The sequence below is a fragment of the Stegodyphus dumicola genome, chromosome 3 (genome assembly GCF_044657685.1).
Source record: "Stegodyphus dumicola isolate Sdum_Otavi_A_Nest chromosome 3, ASM4465768v1".
Lineage (NCBI taxonomy): Eukaryota > Metazoa > Arthropoda > Arachnida > Araneae > Eresidae > Stegodyphus > Stegodyphus dumicola.
The window spans coordinates 111,907,343-111,929,494 of record NC_140770.1 but is presented as its reverse complement, the minus strand read 5'-3'; the positions used below and the strand labels follow the sequence as shown (position 1 = coordinate 111,929,494).

General features: G+C 34.9%; 1 protein-coding gene across 3 annotated transcripts in view; it reads left to right on the top strand.

Annotated features, from left to right (window-relative positions):
• The window catches only part of LOC118187736 (monocarboxylate transporter 12-like), a 184,661-nt gene that overhangs the window by 120,876 nt on the left and 41,633 nt on the right, over positions 1-22,152 (top strand). The window contains exon 1 of one of the 3 annotated variants that reach the window (XM_035358013.2): positions 5,521-5,849. The exons of 1 other annotated variant lie outside the window; for it this stretch is intronic. In XM_035358013.2, coding sequence (XP_035213904.2) covers positions 5,633-5,849 — 217 coding nt within the window. In that variant the 5' untranslated portion in view covers positions 5,521-5,632. Of the gene's footprint in view, positions 1-5,520; positions 5,850-22,152 lie in introns of those variants that run through there. One more of the 3 variants, XM_035358012.2, reaches the window with a different exon arrangement.

The following is a 22,152-nucleotide window of genomic DNA, read 5'->3' as shown; positions in this document are numbered from 1 at the left end:
AGTTGGTTTGTAATATACAAGTGGAAAAATTTTCCTTACTATTTCAGCTCATAAAAGTAGCTTCCTACCACTAAAGATTTTTTATGTTCATTTTTTAATATTACTGGCTCTCTTCCCATATTAGAATTTCGATCCATACGAGTATAATTATATGATTCTTTTAGAAGAATTACGTTACATTTGTATGTTTGTATGTTTAACCAGAGCAAAAAATACACTAACGAGCTTATTGTATTTTTGTATGCTGTCTTGTAGTTAGCTAAAATGTTTGTCATTATATTATTTCTCAACATCATTTTAGCAAGTGGATTCTATATCATGCTGCAAAAGTAAACCAAGGGTAATAAATATAGAGTGGTTTAAATAGCAAAACATCTATTCGCAATATTTCCTTCAGTACTCGGCAGGTGAAGGAAGAAAGCAGTGTTATAAAGTCGAAAGTCGTCCAAATGCGATTCAATTACATACAATTAGAATTTAAAAAAAGTCCCAATATATTTACGAAATACAAAATCAAAAGGCATGTCTATTCTACCTAAATTAAACGCAGAAATTTAGATCTTTCCATCAATAAATTAAAAATTTAAGAATTAGACTGAAGAAACGTCTAATTATTAGACTGAAAAAACGTCTATGTTGAGAAAATTCTGATTAAGATTTTTGTCCGTCAAGCATAATCCTTCCTGCCAATCAAACTACATCAATCATCACACTCCTATTAACAGTTAAATGCTGACAAGTTAAGAAGCAAAGAACCATGAACGTGGCTGATACACATAAAGCTTTGACAACATTAATACGCAGATGGCTGAAACTGGCTATAGCATGACTAATGAAAAATTAAACATCTTTTAAGACGATTAGTAACGGATCGTTTCTTTTATTTGCCAACAGAATAATGACAATGAAATATGTAATCCTGTAATAAATAACAAAATTATCATTCATACATAGCATAATGATAAAATAGCGTTATTGTGGAAGTATTTGAAATCTAATTATTAAAATCGTAAAAAATGGAACCAAAGACGAGAAATGTATTCACTACGTGTTAGTTGGGCTAGTTGGGTTTTCTAACTGATTTCCTTTTCAGATAATCTTAAATACATTTAGTGACGTTACGCTTCTGAATTTTATATCCTTTTCCTATTAGGCAAATTTCTAAAGCATGTATCATTCTATTTTAAGAAAATTTGAATGTACGTGTATACTGTGTTCCCAATACGCAAAGTTTTAACTACAAGTATATCATTCTCATTGCATATAAATTTAATAGAAGTTAAATACCTAAAAATATAAATATGTATACAATTAATTTATTATTTACCTACGAATAAATTCCAAGGTTAACTGAAGTGTATAACATTATTCTTGAAGCAGTCATTGAAAATTATGTGAGTATTTCACTGGTAGTAGAACATAATAAAAGCAAACCTTTCTTCAGAAACATTTCAGATTTTAACGGTCATCCTAAAGGCTTTATTAAGGTTTTTTAACGCTAATGTTGAGCTGCAGTCTACCAGTCTGTTCTTGCACTCACTTCTGCTAACCTTTTTATTATTATTATTATTATTATTATTTAGCTTTATTATTATTAAGCATCGTTTTCTTCGCGTTTACGTCACATACAGTTTATAAAGTCACATAAAAAAAAAAAAAAAGAAGAAAGCAGCATAGCGCCATATATTTAGAATTCCCGATGGCGTGAAGTGTTTCCCTATTTTTTTCAGTCTTTTCTCAGTTCACCATATCAATACTTAGGTTTTTTAGTTAAATCAGCTAACAAAAAAATTTTTTTGTCTTTTTGTTATTGACGTTTTGTGTGTTAGCTTTATCTATTAACTACCATGTTCTTCGTATTTAAACCACATAAAATCCAATTCAAGAGCAAAATCACGAAATATTTAAAAACAGGTACAGGTAAAAGTATGGGGGGACACTAGCAATGTACCATGGGTAAACTGGCAATGTCTTCATATACTAACTCCCCCTAAAAAAGTGTCAGCTTTATAAGAGTTTACGCAGAAAGGTTAAGGAGATGAGCAACTGAAGCTTTCCAAAGGATTCCAAAGGTACTAATGTGCAGTGTGCTGTACTAGTAGTTTACCTAATACAGTACACCACACAATAGTACCGTACACCCCGTCTCCAGTATTTATTAAGGACATGAAGAGATTACAATATAATTTGAAATTCAAAAATTAAACAAATTAAACTGAGAACATTTGTTTTGGTAGTACAAAAGTAACAGATAACTATGATAAGTAACAGATAAACATAAGAGATAATTATAATTAGTACTGGGAACACTGCTATAATGAACTGTACTAATAATACTAAAGAGGTGTCCACTGGATCAAAACGTTTGAAAATAACCCCAAAATACACTGTGAGTAAGAATCTGAGAGCTTAGGGATATGAGAATGCAAAAACTGGAAATACAGAAAATAATTTTAAAAGCGTTACGCTGTTTACAGTGGATCAACGCAAAATTTCATTTCGAGACTAATAGCCCTTTTTTGGGCTAACGGTTTTGAAATGTTATAATTCTAAAATAAAGTAGGAAAATTTGTGATAATTCCCATACAGAAAATTAGTGCATATTCAAATTTTGGAATCATGAATCATGCACGACAAGAGTTAGAAGTTCAAGACTTCTTCCGTTCCAGTTTTCTAACCGATGAAGATAACTTTTGCAGATACTCAGTAAGTTTTCTTGCGCACTGAAAATATAAAAGTAGTCACCAGAAAGTAATCACATGAAGCAAAATAATACGAAGCTAGTCGAATGGCATAGTGCCCACTTGCGGCCGAGGGATAAAAGTCGCTGTATACTGGTAGTCAGTCCAGGGTTTGAATCCCGACCAACGGGCATTTTCGTGGATTTCATCATGTATAACGTGTGTACGAACCAGTTTCCCTTAGCAAATCCTCGATGACGGCATTCCTCGTAGGAAAGTAGCCCTCGAGTTCTTTGTCGTAATCAAAATAAACTTAAAAAAAAAAAAAAAAAAAAAAAAAAAAAAAAAAAAAAAGGATAGCATGATTTGAATAGAGTGGAAAATGAGTTCGATATCGCCTCTAGTATCTCAACATGGGCGTGGATGACTTTCAAAATAATAGTTAGAGCTATTTAGAGAACTTTTGGTAACACCAAGCAATGATTCTATTGTTTGTTGAGATTATAAGCGACAACTGTACCCGTAGCTTAGAGTCTTCACGCATGATAACAACCAATCATGATTGCTTCATAATTTTACAAAGCAAGACAATTTGGCAACAAATCATTGCAAACAACTGCATATAGGCAGTGGTCGCTAGATAGCTCGATTAACTATGGGGTTTAGACGGTACGCGGTGTTAAGCTGTGTTCGACGCTATTGTACATTTGCAAAAATTAAAAAGATTCGACAAGCGTGTATTGAGGAAAGTAAAATCAGTTTCCTGTTTTTTTTTTTTTTTTTTTTTTTTTTTTCGAGATTCAAGGTTGGGCTCACGAATTTGGCGGCTAAGATCGTGTGAGAACACAGAAATCTCACAGTGTACATTGTGGCTGCATCGATTCTTGTATCGTTATCACGCGCGAGCACGTGCGTCGAAAGGTATAAAAACTGGAAGGACTGGTTTGTCTCTCTCTTTTCTTTTTCCCCTCTTGCTGCCTGACGTCGTGTTAACGAGTGTGTGGGCCTTAGGGCCACAACACTCAGCAGTCGCCATTGTTCCTGTCTAGTTTTGCACGTGGAATGTCGTCGTATTTTTGCAGAGAAAGAAGCAGAATGAAGAGATCCAGTACCTAAAGTAGAGTGTTTGATTTGAGACTCACTAAGTCCTGCTGATGTGAATAACATAAAATAAACGCTCAAGCAGAATATCAACAGGTGTTCGACTTCAAGATGTGCTTGACCAGCGATGTGTCACCACGTGATGATAAGTGTGTAAACATAACGTGAATGTAAAAAAAAGAAGAGCTTACAAGTGTGTAACCAGACAGCGCGATAATACGAAAATGAATATGACAACTTTTCAACCGCAAAATTATTCGATGGGACAGGATTGCGCATGTAGTCACGCTTCGGCACTCCACGAACATTCCATTTGAGTTATCGCATTGTGTGTATCTAAGTTATGATATTTAGTATTTTATATGTGTGTGATAAATGTGCCTTATTTAATCCAGAAAATATGTTCGATAAAATAAATATGAGATTGAAAAAAGAAAATATTCGGCTCATGCATGCATCATTGGGTAAGTCTTGTTAATCTATTGAGTAATGATTATGCAATGTACTAAACACTAAATTTTAGTTTAAGCATTTACGCAAAATTAATTTGTATTTGATATTCTTAGTATCGTCATTTTTGGCGATCACGCCAGTAACACCACAGATCGCTAATCACCAACCTATTTAATTATTAAAGAAAACATAAACAATTTTATTACCTTAATACAAGAAAAAAAGCACTCCAATAAAACTGAACGCTGAAAGTATTTAGCATTTCCCCAAGTATGCAGTACATTTCTGTTAAACTAAAGTAAAACAGCGAAATAACTATTATTTTTAATTACATAGACAAAAACTAAGCAGGTTTTATAGACAGTTTGTAATTATTCTTCCATTAATATTTATAGAATACTTGTTCAGAAAAGTACTTACGTATTACTCTAAACAAATTTAATAACATCCTAAAATTACATGATGTGCTGTATAACGGACATGATTACCACATAGAGAACAAAGTTTCCGAGATCTTCAATAATTCCATTTTATAATTTTGTTTGTATTGTAATTATAACAACCCAAATCTCCTATACTACTTGTAATTCTAACAGAGACGTTTTAAGCAAGTTTGATCAAGACAACCTGGTGTCTGAGTTCTTTTGTCCAACTAACATGAAAATATTTTTAGATCTTGATTTTAATACTCCAATAATCTAGGTACAATTCCCATTTTCCAGTCGTCAGTCAGGATCATTCTGAATGATCATATGTTCAGATCAATGATGTCATTAGGAATGCATTGGCTGATCGTTTCCATATCGTATGAGGAAAACAAAATTAAAAAATAAATAAATTTTTACGTGCGCTCAAAAGAACTAACTGATACTCATTTCGCACTATATCCGAATTTTATACCTTACAGAGACTGAGAACAAAAACTTTATTTAAATTTGAGTTTTGAACAGGAACGAGATTGATGTTTTAAAAATCATGCAGTTTAAAAAAATTGAGATTAAAAATTTTAAGAATATTTTCAGAACATAAACAAAGATTATCAATCAAACTGAATAATAGCCCATTTATCCCATATTCTCCTACGTTGGCTCTTAAAACTGTTTTAGAAAAGCGTTTCAAAGTTCAGTGCAAATTCATTCTAACTTTTGTAAACAAATTGGTGTTTGGAAATGGCTTCCGGATGGATAAAATTATATCTAGGGGCCGCCAACAAGCATGAGTTAACTGAGTTCTTTATCAATAAATCATACTTTTTATATAATTATCAGACACTTTTCTGTTTAGTCGCAATCAGATTCTCAGCTACGGCGGAAGAAGAGCGTTTGGCAAGCATCCAATGTAAGTTACAACAACATGGAGAGAGATGGAGATGCTGGGACGTTTTGGATAGCCTCAAAATGGCCGCAGCTTCTGCCACAAATAGGGCCAAATCTGAGCTCAGCGTTAGATCCAACGTTATTGTTATTTTGTCGGCGTTCTGGGTTAATTTTTGTCTCCTAGGTGTCCGCAGAATTCATGGCGTTATTTACCGGGCATTAATAGACACCTTCGAAGTGAGCAGAGAAGATGCTGCTTGGCCTTTTGGGATACTTGGATTCTTCATGTGCGTTACAGGTCAGTTTTCTCTGTTGGTATTTGTGGAGATTTAAACTACGGTGAACAAGCGGCCATTTGTATTTTAATTGACTATATAGAAATATTTTTCTCCTGTTTGAAAAAAGGGTTGAAATAGTTGCTTATTAAACTTTATTTATTTACAAAAAATGTTATATTTAAGAATTTTTTTTAATATTTCAATCTGGAAATTCATATTACTGCCGTAGTTCAAAGATTGAAAAATATTTAACAATTTTTAAAGTATAAAAATCATCAATTTTAAAAAATCGTATACTTGCATTTTTTCCAAAGTTTATGAATTTATATTTGTAAACTATGCATTCAGAATTTCATATGCAAATTCCATTTTAACATCTAAATTTAGCTAAACAATGACGATTGATGTTTAAAATTAGGCAAAAAAGCGACCTAATGTTTTTTACTCTTAATGAAACTCTATCAGTTTCAAAAGTGATTTAATACAGTTCCTCATCTTCAGGAGCAAAAATAATCTAATAAAAATAAAAGTTCTAAAATGTTTTAAAGCTAGAATTCCATTCACATAACTCATTGAATGATTTTTAATTAATATAGGACATGTTTCGCATTAAATTTTCAAACAATTATAAGAATCGTTCCTCAGAAACTTAAATAACTTCTAATTTAAGTGAAATGAAATTGGGAGCATTATATAAGTTTTTATCACGAAATCGATTCATCAGTTACTAATTGTAAAGTAACTACATTAAATGAACAGTTGCAGGTTCTTACAGAAAACTTCATGTAATTATGTGAGGAAGTTGTACAACTGACGTTTAATCGATTAGTTGAACATTATTTATACCTCCAAAAGGGAAAGGAAATGTTTTACTCGGAAATTATCAAAGTAACTACTGTAGTATTGATAAAAAGATATTTGGTGATAATAAGTAATAACGTATCGTATTATCATTAAAAAATTAGCTTTTCATTGATTAAATTTGTTTTATTTATTTACTTATATATGATGTTTACCTTTTATTTAGTCATGTAACTGTTTTCGTTCTCTAGCCGTGAGGGAAAAAAAAAAAAAAAAAAAAAAAAAACCTGACATTGATGCTGGGAGGAGTTTTAGTGTCTGACTTAGGGATACGGAAACAAGTTTTGGCACTGAAGAGTTTGTGCTTCCAAGAAAGCGCCCAAATGTTTATGTAAAAGTAGTTTGTGAAGTATCTGTCTTTGTTAGTATATTTCGATATTTGATTTCCAAGAGTAATTCATGTGAAGAATTTTAAAAATTTAAGTAGAAATTTCTATATTATTGTAAGGAATTTTAAAGAAAGTGGCATCAATATTTGTTTTTAAAGTTCTTTAATTTATTTTTAAATACCTTCTATTTCGAGATTCGCGTATCCGTGTATTTTGTTTACTTTCCAAGTAGTAATATAGCTCCCTAGAGTTTTGTAACAGACATAAAGGGGAATAATTTTCCTGTCTTTGGCGATCGGTGTAGTTTGAAATAAAAACTGAAAAAAAAAATGTAGAAAGTTATCGCAGTTTTAAAAAAGCTCCTAAATTATTCATTAGATGTAACATCTAGGAAATCGAATCAAATGTATGGACACAAAGTTTCCGTTAAATTTAATTTACTTGTTTATTCAAAACAACGAAATTTTTCATCGAATTATTTTGAAAAAATTATCGTTTTATATCTTTATGCCTACTATCCCTTTTCATCAAAATTTTTATCTTCCTTTAAACGGCTACCGCTTTAATGTCATCTATGGGGCGAATGTACGTATGTACTTAATTATAATGAAGAATACGAGGCCTGTCTATCTATAAAGTAATACGCATCTATGGTCATACACAAATATGGTCTGTACAATGCTGTAAGTTGAAAGTTCCCTCAGCTCAACGCTACATGTTAGGCAATTGATTGAAGATTTTCAGATAAGGCGAAAAGACCTGAATTACATTTTCATGCATTTCGGAGACAAGAAATTAATATAAGTAACAAAAAATTAAATAAAATATACTAACTTAAAATTACCCTAAATTCAGTGACTGCCAATAAAAATAGTCGCTTTAAATCGCATATTTTTTTTCAACATTGTATAGAATTTCATGATCTAAATAGCAAGCTGGTAAAAGATGCTATGCATGTATATCTATCATTAAAAATAAACATTGGCAATGCTTACAAAAGACCTTATAAGGGAGTAAAGATATGATACATAATAATACAATCAGAATGCACTATTATGTACTATATGGAAGGCAAATGGTATATGGAAAGATTTCTTATAAATTATATATATATACATAATAGAGTTCTTTTCTGTTTTAGGTTTTTTTTATTTTAAGTTATCGTTAGAGTATTTTTCATTTTTAATTAGAAAAGCAGAATTCAGTAATGCAAACATGGCGCATTATTTTTAAATGGCCTTAGAAGGACTCTAAAATTATTAATCCTAAAAGGGTTGTTGCCAAATTCTTTTAAGTCTAAAAATTATTATCGAGATCAACTATTTTCGATATAAAGTAATTTGTTGTGTAATTTAGAAACTAAAGAATTACACATAATTGCTTATAGGAATGTTTGTGACAGGAATTTTAGGAATGTTCTTTCTGAAGATTTTAAAAATTAAAAAATATAAAAGTGATAAGATTAAAAGAAGACTGCAGTCTTAACTTGGTACGCAGATTTTATCTTGACACTTGAACTAATTTTAAACTAAGCTTGTAAAGAAGAGACCTAATAGGTATAGAAGGTTTAAGAAATAAGTAATGGACTTTACTTGAATGTTTAGAGACTCATATAAAGTTTTACGGTAAATTTGCTTGTTCGAAAAACAATTACTGATTCTGATACTCTTTACCATTGCTACTTGGGCAACTCCATAGATTTGCCTCCACATAATGACTCAACATTTAATCAACCAGAAATTAATGTTATAGAATATAAAACAGCATATTTAAAATGAGATATTCAAAATGGCAAATTCAAACAGACTCCCGATTAATCGTAATAACGCCGGAGATGACGATTTATGCAAAATCATGGTTAATTCGAAGGTAGTTGAAAGAGAAGTAACAATTAATATAACTGATAAGAAAATATTATTAAGAATTCACTTGTGTTTTTAAGCTGTTTAATTTGGAAAATAAGTTCTTGATTACATAAATTAAGTCAGGATTCAATGCAAAAATAGCGCATTATAAATAACTAATAGTCATTATTAATAGAGAACAAACATGATTGTACTGTAGTGTGTAAATTAATTGGGACAAAACAATTTGTTCCCAAAATTTTAAGTTGATGTTTATCGGATCCCATTAGGTCCCTCAAAGCAATTTTATCTGCCTTAATGTCATCTGAATGTTTGCTGTCGACCACTTAGAACTGGTTTATACAATGAATTAAGATATTACATCCATTTTTAGCTTGTTTCTGTGAGAAAAGGAGGATAATTTTGCAAATTTTTTAATTACGTTCTGCATTTATTCATTTTAGTGTATTAAAAACAGATATATGCTTAGAAAGAGCACTTAATAGTCATATAGACACACATGGCCTATGTGACTGTAAAAATTATCACTTTCGCCGTTGGAGTTGAAATATCAAGCATTTCTTTAATTTCGAGGAGACACAGTGAAATTGGATCATTTTCTCCTCAGAGGAAGGATAAATAGGAAAGAAAAAGAAAAACAGCTGCAAAATCTGATCAATTTTTTTCTCAGAAATAACATTATTAATCCAACAAAAGCTAGCAAAGACCTTGAAAAAAAAGATCTATTATCTGTTGGTACTGATATTCATCCTTCAAATATGCAGCGTAGATTTTTCACTGCTGCTCAGATGGCGAGAGAGCCACACACGTCAGATACAGCAGGAACGATTATTGTGGATCAAAGAGTACAAATCTTGGATCATAAATGACTGAAAAAAGGCATTTTCACCGATAATACTCATTTATTTGTCCATGTTTTCACATCTAACGTTGTTAGACGAAGCAAAATTTAATCAACATATCCAATAAACCGTGCAAATCCCTCAAAAACAAAAGTTTTAGGGTTATCTCATTGCAGATGGCACTGGAATTATAGTCCCTATTGACGAAATGATAAATTCGTCGAAGTAACAGAAGTTTTAAACTTAGGCTTGTGCCATTTTTTGAAAATATTTCCAGGGGCATTTCAACCTGACTTGGCTCCATAGCATAATTCGAAATTTGTCAAAAGGTTGATGTTGGAAAATAAAATTATTATGCTAGACTGGTCTGAAAATCCATCAGACTTAAATGAGATCAAACGTAGGATTATGGCACATTCTCAAGAAACATGTTAGCGAAATGACTGGCCATAAAACATAATCATAAAATAACTGGTTATACAAAATAACAAAAACCTTACAAACCTGATTCAATATCAAAGTTTAATATATCAGATTCAAACGATTTCTGTAAATTCTAATAAATTCTAAAACTTGTTCAGCAGTTCTAAATAGTTATTACCTTCGAACTCGAGAATCATCGTACATTATAAAAAAAACTTTAAGCAATTATTACCTCCAGAATTTGAGAATCACCTATGAATATGAAAAATTAAAACCGTCATTTAGTAAATTAATAGTGTGATCCTTTGTAGTGAAAACATTCACCACTTTTTTCTTTAAGGCGACATAAATCGTATGCTTATCTAGTAACTTAAGCCGTTAGTTGTTTTCGCAAGTGGCTGTTAAGATCTCTGTCATAACTTACAGCCTTTGGTTTTTCCATGACAAGGTCGTGCAAGATGTAGTGAAAGTTCGAATTTCGTTCTAATAGTAGCAAACTTAAGGGTACTATTATTATATGTGTATTCTTCATTACGGTTGACGAGAAAAAAGGTTCTGTTGCTAGGAGTTATACGTTTAATTGCCCTTTTCATGCTCCTGCTAAACGAATTTTAAACTTTAATTGAAAATCTTTGAGAGTAAATGCTATTTGATAACCAAGAGTAGTACTATATATTGGCGATCGAAACCTCGGCTAGACACTGCCAAACTGAGGTTTAAATCAAAAATCTCCGGAAGAAGCCCATAAGATCTAGAGATTTGAAACGTCTTAGGGGAACGAATTTGAAACGTTTTTTGAAACGTTAAATCCTGTATACTGATAATCCACATGTATACAGGATTTTTCTTTATGTATACAGGATATCAAATAATTAAATGTTTTACGTTTTGCAGAAATAGAAACTACAAATATTTTGCATAGATAAAAAAATCAAAACAAAATCTTTAAATTTTAAATTAAAATAATTACAGTATATCACAGAAGTTGCTTGCAATAACAAGTCAGTTTTATTTGCATCACAATTTAAGTTAGAAACTACCAAACATTCTTTTCTTCTCCATTGGCATCACTTCATCTTCTAAAAGATTCATCTTCTTTGCCTTTTAATTTCATCAGTAGAAAATGGAAAAAAAAATGATCTTGGAATATTTTATGAATTCTTTATGTATTACAAATGAAACAAATTAAAACATAAATCCAAACAGTTGATAGATCTAGAATGTATTTGGGGACACGAGTGAAAGCTGTTCTTTAATGCGTTTAGACAAAAATGTAGCTCCAGAAAGAACATGTGAAATACTTGTCCATCAGTGTTGAATTCTTAGCCATATTTTTGAAAGAATAAATTCTAGTTATTTGATATTAAGCGATGCTGAATTCTGAAGAATGCAGATCAGCCTGTTGCCCTTGCTTTTCGCATCTTATTGAATAAAGTAGCTGTGAAGCTCTTGATAGAGAAGGTATCTATTAAAGGAAAAAGTCAAGAATTCGCGGATTTTTGAATAAAATTTTTGAACTAAAAATTGTTGTAGAAGAGCAAATTTTATTTAAAATTAATTAATTAATATTTAAAAATATTAATTAATTAAATTATATTATTAATTAATATTTAAAAATATTAATTAATTAAAGCCTATTATTTCTTTTCTTCTCGTAAACAACAACTAAAAGTTTATTTCCAGCAATTATAATGAATAAGAATAAAATGAACTGCGAAACTTCCTTTCTTTGAAAATTCCTTTTTCAAAGAAAAAATTAAAGGATTCATCTGCGACAGATTTTATTATTCCTAAAAACATATTAATTTAACAAAATCTGCTTAAAAATAATGAATGAATATTTCCTTTGTTTTTCTTGTGCGTTCTTGTATAACCTTGTATGAAATTAAGTAAATGAAATATCTGTATACGCATACGGAATGATTAAAATGTCTACATGTGAAGAGAAATAATTAAATAATAAATGTATATAAGCTTCATAGATAGATGTCATTAATAAGATGATAGATAAGATTAATAAGATGATATATCTTCATAGATAAGATGAATAATGACATTTTTCTTGTCATATTTGTCAAGCATAATTTTGCACATTTAGATGTACAGTTTTCTATGATAATTAGAAAGTAATATCACAAAGTGTGCTAACAGAGAGTGAAGCCCCAGAAGCAAATGTATTTTTCTTTTCATATGTAGTACCTTTTTCTTACTGAAGGTAGAACGAAATATTTTTGCTAGGTAATCACCTTTTTCATAACAATGAAAAGATAAATGCTTCTTAGTAATTCAACTCGATTCTATTTTTTAATGAAATTGTTAAAAATACAAACTTCAGTTCTATCATTTCAGTCACTTTTTATTTTTTTGATGAATTTATACCGTTGAACCACTGTTTGGTTTCTTGTTTGTGGCAATAGTTCAATTGTCTATTCGTGAATGTGTGTTGACCAAGGAGTTAAGAATAGGTGGTTAGGTCTATTCTAACCTCATTGGTGTTGACACTCTGCGTATGATTTATCACCATGTTTTCATGTTCTGCCAATTTAAATTAAAATGCTTTCCCTGAAGTATAACTAATCCTTTACTTATTTAATATTCTGTATTAGTTTTCGAAAGCGGTACAAAAAGACAATGTCAAGGGTATATGAGGGTACTCGTAATTCCGGCTGTTAAAGCAATTAAAACTTGCATCTGGGCAATAAATTTAGGAACTGTTTGTTCTCCGTTATGTAACATTTTTTCTAATTGTTAGTTTAAATATTTTAAGGAATTCTGAATACAGAAGGTTATTACAAACAAAACAAAAGGACAGTAGTCTTTTTCAACGCCGAGCGCGGTAAACCAGATTGACGATGTATATCGTCAGATTTTGAAGAAATATTGGTACTTCCTTGCTATAGCCGCCGCGACTTTATTTGGCGACCTTAGGATTACGTCAAGATCGCAGCTATGATTTTGCCAACCATGTGAAGCGCAAATGTAAAAATAAACCACACACTATAGCATAATAATAATAATACTCACATGTTCCTAATATCTTTCTAATAATAGCTATGACAGGGACATATTTCCAAAATTGTTTTCAACTATTCATCAAAAATATAATTTTTTTCCTACGTACTTTCACACGAATTCCGAAAGACATGATTCGGAGTGATGCCAAGCCGCGGACCCGTTGTTTTTTGTTACTCCACTTGGCTAAACCTATTGTTGGGTCTACGAAGTTGTTCTTACGGTTCACAGAATATCTGTATTGGGTGTGCTTTGTTAACTATAAGACCGATTATTATCTGCCAGGAGGGTTGCAGCAAACTCTCATATTACATTGCATTACTTATGATTCACAGTAAAGTGACTGTAACTTAGCTTTTCCTTTTACTCGCTATTGTATTGTTTAGCCTGCGGATAATAAGCTGTATACAGGCTGTCTTGATTTGATGAGAGACACTACAAGTATAGGAATGACTGAATGAGACCGAAGGACAAGATGTTAAGTGAAGGACTTAACTGGCTTCTTCAAGTTGCTGCGTTTTATACTGGTCGTTTAATTTGGGTTCGAATCTCTGTAAATGGGCAAACTACGTGCGAATTTTCATGGTCTTGCAATGTGTATAATATTGTCAATTTTCCTTAGAAAGTCCTTTACGAAAATATGCCTTTCCCTAGGCCAGGGATGGGCAAACTACGGCCCGCCGGAAGGTTCTATCCGGCCCGGGGATAGAATTTAAATTTGCCGGTCTACAAAAACATAAATCTAATATTTGTTCTACAAAAACATAAATCGACGGAAATAGCAAGCACAGACAGCTTTCAATCGGTAAAGTGTTAAAAGCGGTAGTTCTTTGTTAGTTATACCTGTATATTGGCCCCAACAAGCGTTATTTCTTTCTTTCTCGGGGAACAGGTATATGAGAATCCAATATAGGTGAATTAGACCTCATATGTGGCAGACTGCGCATTTTTTTAAGCTCCAACCAGCGGCCTTTTTCTTTTGGCGCGAGTTCTAATAATATTATTGATTGCGTATGGAAAGATGGCTGACATATACAGCATCATTGTGAATAGTGGTGAAATTATTAAATGCATAGCGTAGCTAGTGCTTGTTTAGGTTATTGTAAAATAGTTCAACCCCAAATTGGTTACTAAAAAATGTAAAGTTGATTCAGAGTGCCGTGCTTTTAATGATGAATGGATCTGAAAATATCTTTTACAGTTGTAAAAGAAAAATCAGTGTGTCTCATCTGTAATGAAGCTGTATTCATCATGTTAATTTTATTTACTTCAACTTTAAACATTTCTTCTTTATTTACCTTTAATAATAGAATCTAAGAAACTAAAGTAACATGTACTAACATTAAATACATTATGAACTTCGGAACTACTCTTATATGCACCCTCAGGTCGCCAAATTTCTCACCAAGCATTTTTGGCGAGAAACTCCACAGTGCCATATTACTATCTAAATTTTTTGTCTACATTTCGAACTTTAAGCATAAAATGTCTCCAAATACGCAGTTTTCACACATGCAAAAACCACGTTTTGAGCACACAATTTAAGCTAAAAATCCAAAACAAAAAATTTAGATAGCAAGTCTTCAACGAATATAACATTTCCCTTTATTTCACATGTAATCATAAGAATTCCAATTACGAAGCAATGTCCGAATATGAAAGAAAATAAGATGCAGAAGATCTTTGTAAAATATTATAAGGCCGACAAAATTTTTTTAAGAAGGTAAAGAGTATCCAAGAGGCAGCTACGCATGCAGATTACGTTGTAGCGTACAATATTGCTAAAAATAATAAAGCTCTCAGTGATGGGCAGTTCGTTAAACAATGCATGCTCCAAGTTTATGATGTTTTATTTCCAGACAAGAAAACTGATTTTGAGACTGTGAGCTTATCTCGAAAAACCGTGACTTCTAGAATAAAAGACATCGATAAAAATTTGACATCACAATTAAGGTCAAAGATTAGCGAGTTTAAATTTTGCCCTATAGCTATGGATGAAAGCACTGATATAAATGATACTGCTAAATTAGTATTATTTATAAGAGGTGTTAATGAAAACTTTGCAATTACCGAGGAACTGGTGTGCACGCGTTCTTTAAAGGAACCTACATTGGGATGTGATATTTTTCGTGAATTTTAGGAAGGGCTTTTAACTTTGAAAGTGCCTGTAGCAAATATATGTAATATTACGACCGATGGAGCACCAAATATGACAGGAAAAATATCTTGATTTCTTAGACTCTTTAATCAAAACCATCCCGGGAACAATGTTGTTTTTTGCCCTTCTGTTATACCTCAAGATTCTCTGTGTAAATCTGCATTGAATGCTTGAAGCAGTCGTGAAGCTTATAAATACTATTTGATCTCACGGCCTTACTCACAGGCAATTTCGAGATTTTCTTCAGTCCGTGCAATCTGAATACTCTGATGTGTAATACACGAAAGTAAGGTGGCTTAGTGCAGGATGTGCTTTCGAGGAAGTTTAGTAGCTGAAAGACGACATTGTGTCGTTCTTCCATAAGAAACAGTGTTCTGCGGAGTGCGAAATGTTAGAAGATATAGAATGACTTTCGGACTTTGCATTTTTCACAGATCTTCTTTGTCATATGTGCAACTTGAATGTCAATATGAAAGGGAAAAATCAATTTATCGACGATATCCTTGCCCATCTCAAAGCTTTTAAACTAAAACTTAATCTGTTTGCTGGACAGTTAGCTAAGAACGACTTGTCTCATTTCCCAAGGTTAAATATATGAAGAAGTGAATGAAAAGAAGCTTAATTATGAAGATGGCTTGAAAAAAACTGCATTTTGAGTTCGAACGCAAATTTCAAAATTTCAGTGCCATTCAAACAGAACTGGATATTTTTACCATGCCTTTCAACGTAAATTGTGAAGCAGTGAGGTCAGATGTGCAGCTTGAATTAATTGAGTTGATATCTAACAATCATCTCAAGTAGTTGTTTCTAAATATGCCAAAGTTAGAGTTTTACAAATCATTATCGAAAGCAAGTTTCCCAAATTTAATATCTCAAGCACAGAAAATCAGTGTTATGTTTGCTTCGTCTTATATATGTGAACAAGTGTTTTCAACTATGAACCTTAGAAAGAATTATTTCTGAAGTAGACTGACAAATGAGTATTTCTCCTCGTTCCTTCGAATCAGTGCACCTCACTTGAAATCTCAATATAAGGAACTTTTAAAAATGAAATCCCAGTTTCATTCATCTCATTAACATATTTAAATTATAATACTTGTATATGGTTTTTAAAATTTTAGAAAAAATTTATCTTGACCCGCCAAACTTTTTTTTTTTTCGATTTTTGGCCCACGACCAAAAAGGTTTGCCCATCCCTGTCCTAGGCAGATAGCCCTAATGTCATTTGCCATAATTTAATGGACCGGACGCGGCATCAATACTGTACGACGTGTTTTCGCGAGCTCGCTTTTCGCCTTATTATTTTAAGTTAGTTTTGATATAGTTTACACAAGAGTTATATCAATTTAAAGTTCTTCAAAAGCTAAGCAATTTGATATGCATCTGGAGCGATTCCGTTTATTAGTGGTGGATTAATTAAGTCTTTAAAGCAGAAGTCATTGTTCGTATCGCGACCTCGTGATATCTGCTGAGGGTTACCGTGACCCCGTTAAGTGCCGTTTTGTGGTGTTTACATCTATTAAGATTTCTCTGGCACCTACAGGCATCCAATTTCAATCCTAGTACCTTTGGAAAGTGGAAGATATGATCTCTTCATTGATACCAGTGCTGTGATTGTGAAGTGTTTGTGCGATTTATTACAGTGTTTTTATTGTGCGACATAAAAGTGCCATACTTCTGGATTAATCTGCCCTTATCTCCGGTCTAATTGGGAATATCGACACCATTCCTAGACGATAAGGTAGGCCTTTAGATTACATTTCTTTTAGTGTATCATTCGTCCTGCTAGCTTAATTAGTGACTGAGTGCCGTAAGATTTAATTGCAATTTTCCTGTGTGACCTTGTTCTTTCCCCGGTATCCTCACCCGGCTCATTTTTACGACACAGCGGCGGAGGGTCGGTCCAGCAGGACAGGTCGCCTTTTGAACTTGTCGGACAACTCCTTGTCAAGCTTTTCTAGCGCATGCGCGCATAGTAGAATGCAGTTGCTATAAGTCTTGCACGTGCTTTTGTTTACAATTTGAACTTAGCTGCACGGTACTCAGCCAGCCTCTAGTACACCCAAATTTTTAACCCTGTTCTAGTTTTTCACTGTGCATTTAACTTTTATTCTATTATATTTACTTCTTTTTATTACTTTATCATCATTATTATAATTTTTATACTTATTTAATTTCATCTTCCTGTAAATTTTTGTTTGTGCTTATTTACTGATAGCCATCTATGTACTCTGTTTCCATACCTTGTTAAGTTCGTTTAGATTTTATTTCTGTATATGCAATTATTCTGTGTATTGTATGCATTATTCTGTGTATTGTATGCATTATTCTGTGTATTGTATGCATTGTATGGGAAATAGGCTCTGTGGCTGGTTTCTTCACAGCATTCAGTTCCGTACATTTAGCATTTGTGACGGAAATTAATGAGTTTTCTGTAAATTCCATTCACTTCTTATTTACTTGTCACCTTGTACCCGTGCACGCTAACTGTTGGCAGCGCTTTCATTGCACGCACTTATATTTAACTGTATTGCCTTAGATTATGTAACTGTACGCTTTTTATTGTAATTCTGCATATTAACTGTCATTGTCTGCATTATATCATGGTACTAAAATCTACTCTATCTACTGACGAAGATATAACAACGTCGTCTAGCGCCTTAGACCCGACCTCTATCTTAAACTCAGACATAGCTCATGCTGAAAAGGTAGACCTCTTCTACCAGGAAATCAAGAGAGTAACAACTACCTACCGAGGTGGTAAATTTCTGCTCCGAACAGAACTCAGAGAACGTATTCTTACCTCACTAGAGGCTCTACAGAAGTTAGCCCTAGAAGGCCCCGAATACACAGCAAAACCAACAAAAGCCGACACAAGTACCAATACCTCCACTCTCTTCTGCTGCGAATTAGCACATGCAAATAACCAGTATCAAACAGACCAGCAGAGGCATAACGTGTTCGCTGTAGCACCACTGCCTAATCCGATCAGAGGTCCATCCTACGCGGCTGCTGCAGCTAAGGCTAAAGATACTAGTCACATAACTACGCCCCGGCACACACTATTACTATATCCTAAGGAAGCCACCTGCTCCACCAGTCAAGACCTTAAGGCTAAACTCAGCCAGGAATTCCCACTCCCCAAGATAGGAGTAAAGGTATCCACAGTCAGAAACATACAAAAAGGAGGGCTAGCCGTTGACTGTCACACGAAGGAGGACCTTGACAAGCTAAAAAATACGCTAAACAGTGCAAAGGGACAAGAACTGGTAGAGACCAAGCTTCCCGCCACAAGACTTCCAAGAGTTGCTATCCACAGCGTCCCACATGAAGTCCAGGAACACGAAATAGAACGAGCTTTGGCATCGGAGCACAATGCTACCAAATCAACAGTCAAGATCCTCTACCGCCTCCGAGATAGAAGAAACACAGTTAAATGGGTTCTTGACTGCCAACCTACAGTCTACCAGCGAATCATGCAGGCTCCCAGACTCTACCTCGGCTGGCGGGCATACCGAATTGCAGACTTCTACAACACCAAGCGATGCTACAGATGCCAGGAACTCGGCCACACTCAAAAGGAGTGCTCCAACAAACATTATTGTGCATACTGCACAGAAGAACACGACATCCGTGAATGCCGAGCGCAGCAGCCCGCGTGTATCAACTGCGCAGACTATAACTATAGGACAAACAGGAGCATCCCCTGCGATCATCCAGCCTATGATGTCAACTGCCCCTCGTACGGAAGATACATCGCTAATATCAGACGCAGTACCAGATACGAGTGATTTGCCACAGCCGCCCACTCAAATAATGCAAACACCAGACATCCAACGAGAAGTTATCAGATGCATCCAGATTAATTTACAAAGAGCAAAAGCCGCCGCGTCACAATTGATCCAACATACAATCAACCATCAACCAGATATACTATTGATTCAAGAACCTTACTGCAGAGCAGGGGAAGTCGCCTGTTTGCCACTCTGTTGGAAAATATTTCAGCGCAAAGCACAACAGAATGAGCCACCACCAAGAGCAGCAATCGCCTGCTGCAACCCGCTCTGGTCCCCGCTGATAATTACACAGAAGCGAGACCATGTAGCAATCCTCCTCAGCTTCTCAAATTCACAGATCATCATTTCCTCCATCTACAGTCCCCCACCGGATGATATCCACCAGACCATCATGAGCATCGAAGAAGTAAAGACAAAGTGCCCCACAACATCACATGTTATAGGCGGTGATTTTAATGCCCACAACATCATATGGGGTTACCCAGCTACCACTCCAAAAGGGCAAGTCTTGGAAGACTACATATTGGCCAGCAATCTGCAAATCATAAACACCCCCAACGCGCCACCCACATTTGACAACACGTACCACCACGGATGGCCAGATATTACAGTGACTACTAATGATATAGCCAATAACATACAAGACTGGATGGTAGCAGATGAAGAGAGCTGCTCGGACCATCGCTACATACACTTCAATATTGCAAGCGACACAAGGATCAGCATCTTTAAAAGATACAAACTTCCGGGTAACAAATTGCGAATACTTAACAAAGCTTTCTCTCTAACATTACAGCAAGAAGAGCAGGAGCTAAGTCAATACAAGAGCCCCAATGATCTGAACACTTATACCGAGCGGCTGCTTGACACTCTACGGAGCATTTGCGATCAGCACCTGCCCACCAGAGCAGCAAAATGTTTGCAAGGAATTTCCTGGTGGACAAAGGAACTGCGACAGCAACGGCAAAAGTGCAGGGCTTTACGACGTCGCCTTCGCACCAACATTAACGAAACCACCAAGAATGCAATACTAGCAACCTTTAGGGAGGAAAGAGCGCGTTATAAAAATAATATCCTTAAAGCCAAAATAACCAGCTGGCGTAAGTTCTGCACAGAAAATAACAACCCATATGGAATTCTACACAAGCTTGCCACCAACAAGGTCTTTAAGCCGGATCAACTCTATGCCCAAATTGCCAACCAACCCATTACCACCAACATAGCAGAATCCACGGCAGCCACAACCTTAAACACAGTCTTCCCAGCAGACGATCCGGACGATGACACGCCAGAGCAAAGGCACACAAGGGGAAACACCACTATCCCAGAGACTTCAGACGACGAACCATTTGAAATGGAAGAGATCAAGCAAATCTTTCGACAGCTTCCAGTCAAAAAGGCACCAGGTCCTGACGGCCTGGATTATGCAATAATCAAGGTCGCCTTCAACGCTCGACCCACTTACTTTAAAGTTCTGTTTAACAAGCTTCTACATTGTCAAATCTTCCCTACTGCATTCAAACAAGGACAGGTCGTCCTGTTTTTAAAAAAGCACAAATCCCCGGAAGATCCAAGATCCTTTAGACCCATATGTCTGTTATCTGCATTGGGTAAGATCTACGAAAAACTGCTAGTCAACAGGCTGAAGCACCATCTATACCGACAAAACTTTCTTAGCCCACATCAATATGGATTCAGGACAGGCACATCTACCATCCATGCTCTAGAACACATTCGAAAACATATAAATGACAACAGAATCAACAATCTACATACTGCATTTATCTCTTTAGATCTTCAAAGTGCCTTTGATACTCTCTGGTGGCCTGCAATAAAGCAGGCCCTCAGGGAGGCAAAGTGTCCAAGGAACCTTTTTAATATCTTCACTGACTATCTCCACTCTAGAAGTCTAATTATAGTCAATAATAACGGTGTTGTCACTAAACAGCAGGAAAGAGGGTGCCCACAGGGGTCATGTGCCGGGCCTCTACTGTGGATAATCACGTTTAATTCCTTATTACAAATCAAATGGCCTACCCATACCAGAGTGATAGCATATGCAGATGATGCGGCATTGCTAGTCTCTGGCCGCACAAGAGAAGAACTCGAACGAAATGGTACGGAAACCTGTTCCATATTTTCAGATAAATGCAGTAGACTTAAATTGATCATTTCCGCACAGAAGTCAACGGCAGTAGTCATCCCACGACCGAGAACTAATCCAACGCGACGGCCGTGTATAAAATTGATGGGACGAAATCTAAAGATCTCAAAAACCATAAAGTATCTCGGACTTACATGGGATCAGGGTCTCACATGGCTGCCCCACCTTCAAGACATCAGAGTCAAGACAGCAAATATAGCTAAGAAAGCCAGACAATTCCAGGGAAGAAACTGGGGGCAAAACCCTCACATCCAGAAACTGCTATATCTAACGGTAGCGGAGAGAATTGTTCTTTACGCATCGGCTATATGGGCGCAACCAATGAGCAGTCGCAAGATCAAACTCTTGACAACAATACAACGGCCATTTGCTCTAAACATAAGTAGGGCATATAGGACAACGGCATCAAGTGCAATAACGGTCCTTGCGGGACTAACACCCCTGCACATAAAGGCCAGCATAGAAGCTGCATATGAGCGCCTAATTAGGCTAAAACAAGATGCCAACTTTGCTGGCACCGCCTTCCATGCAACACAGTATGAATTACCAGGGAGTGGCAGTATGTGCACCCGGCACACAAAAGTAAAGGCATCCATGTCGTGACAGCACAACACCCAACGCCTCTCAGAGAAACTCCACATGTGAACTCACGATTCTACACCGATGGATCAAAGCATGACAATGGAGTGGGATGCGCCTTCGTTCACTTCAAAAATGACCGAGTGGAAAGCAAATGGAAAGGCCATCTCGCTACCCACAACAGCATTTTTCAGGCAGAAGCTGTGGCAATAGCAGCTGCAATTCAGTATGCTCAGGATATCAATCTAGCAGCAACCGAAATTCACACAGACAGCATGTCAGTGCTACAGGCA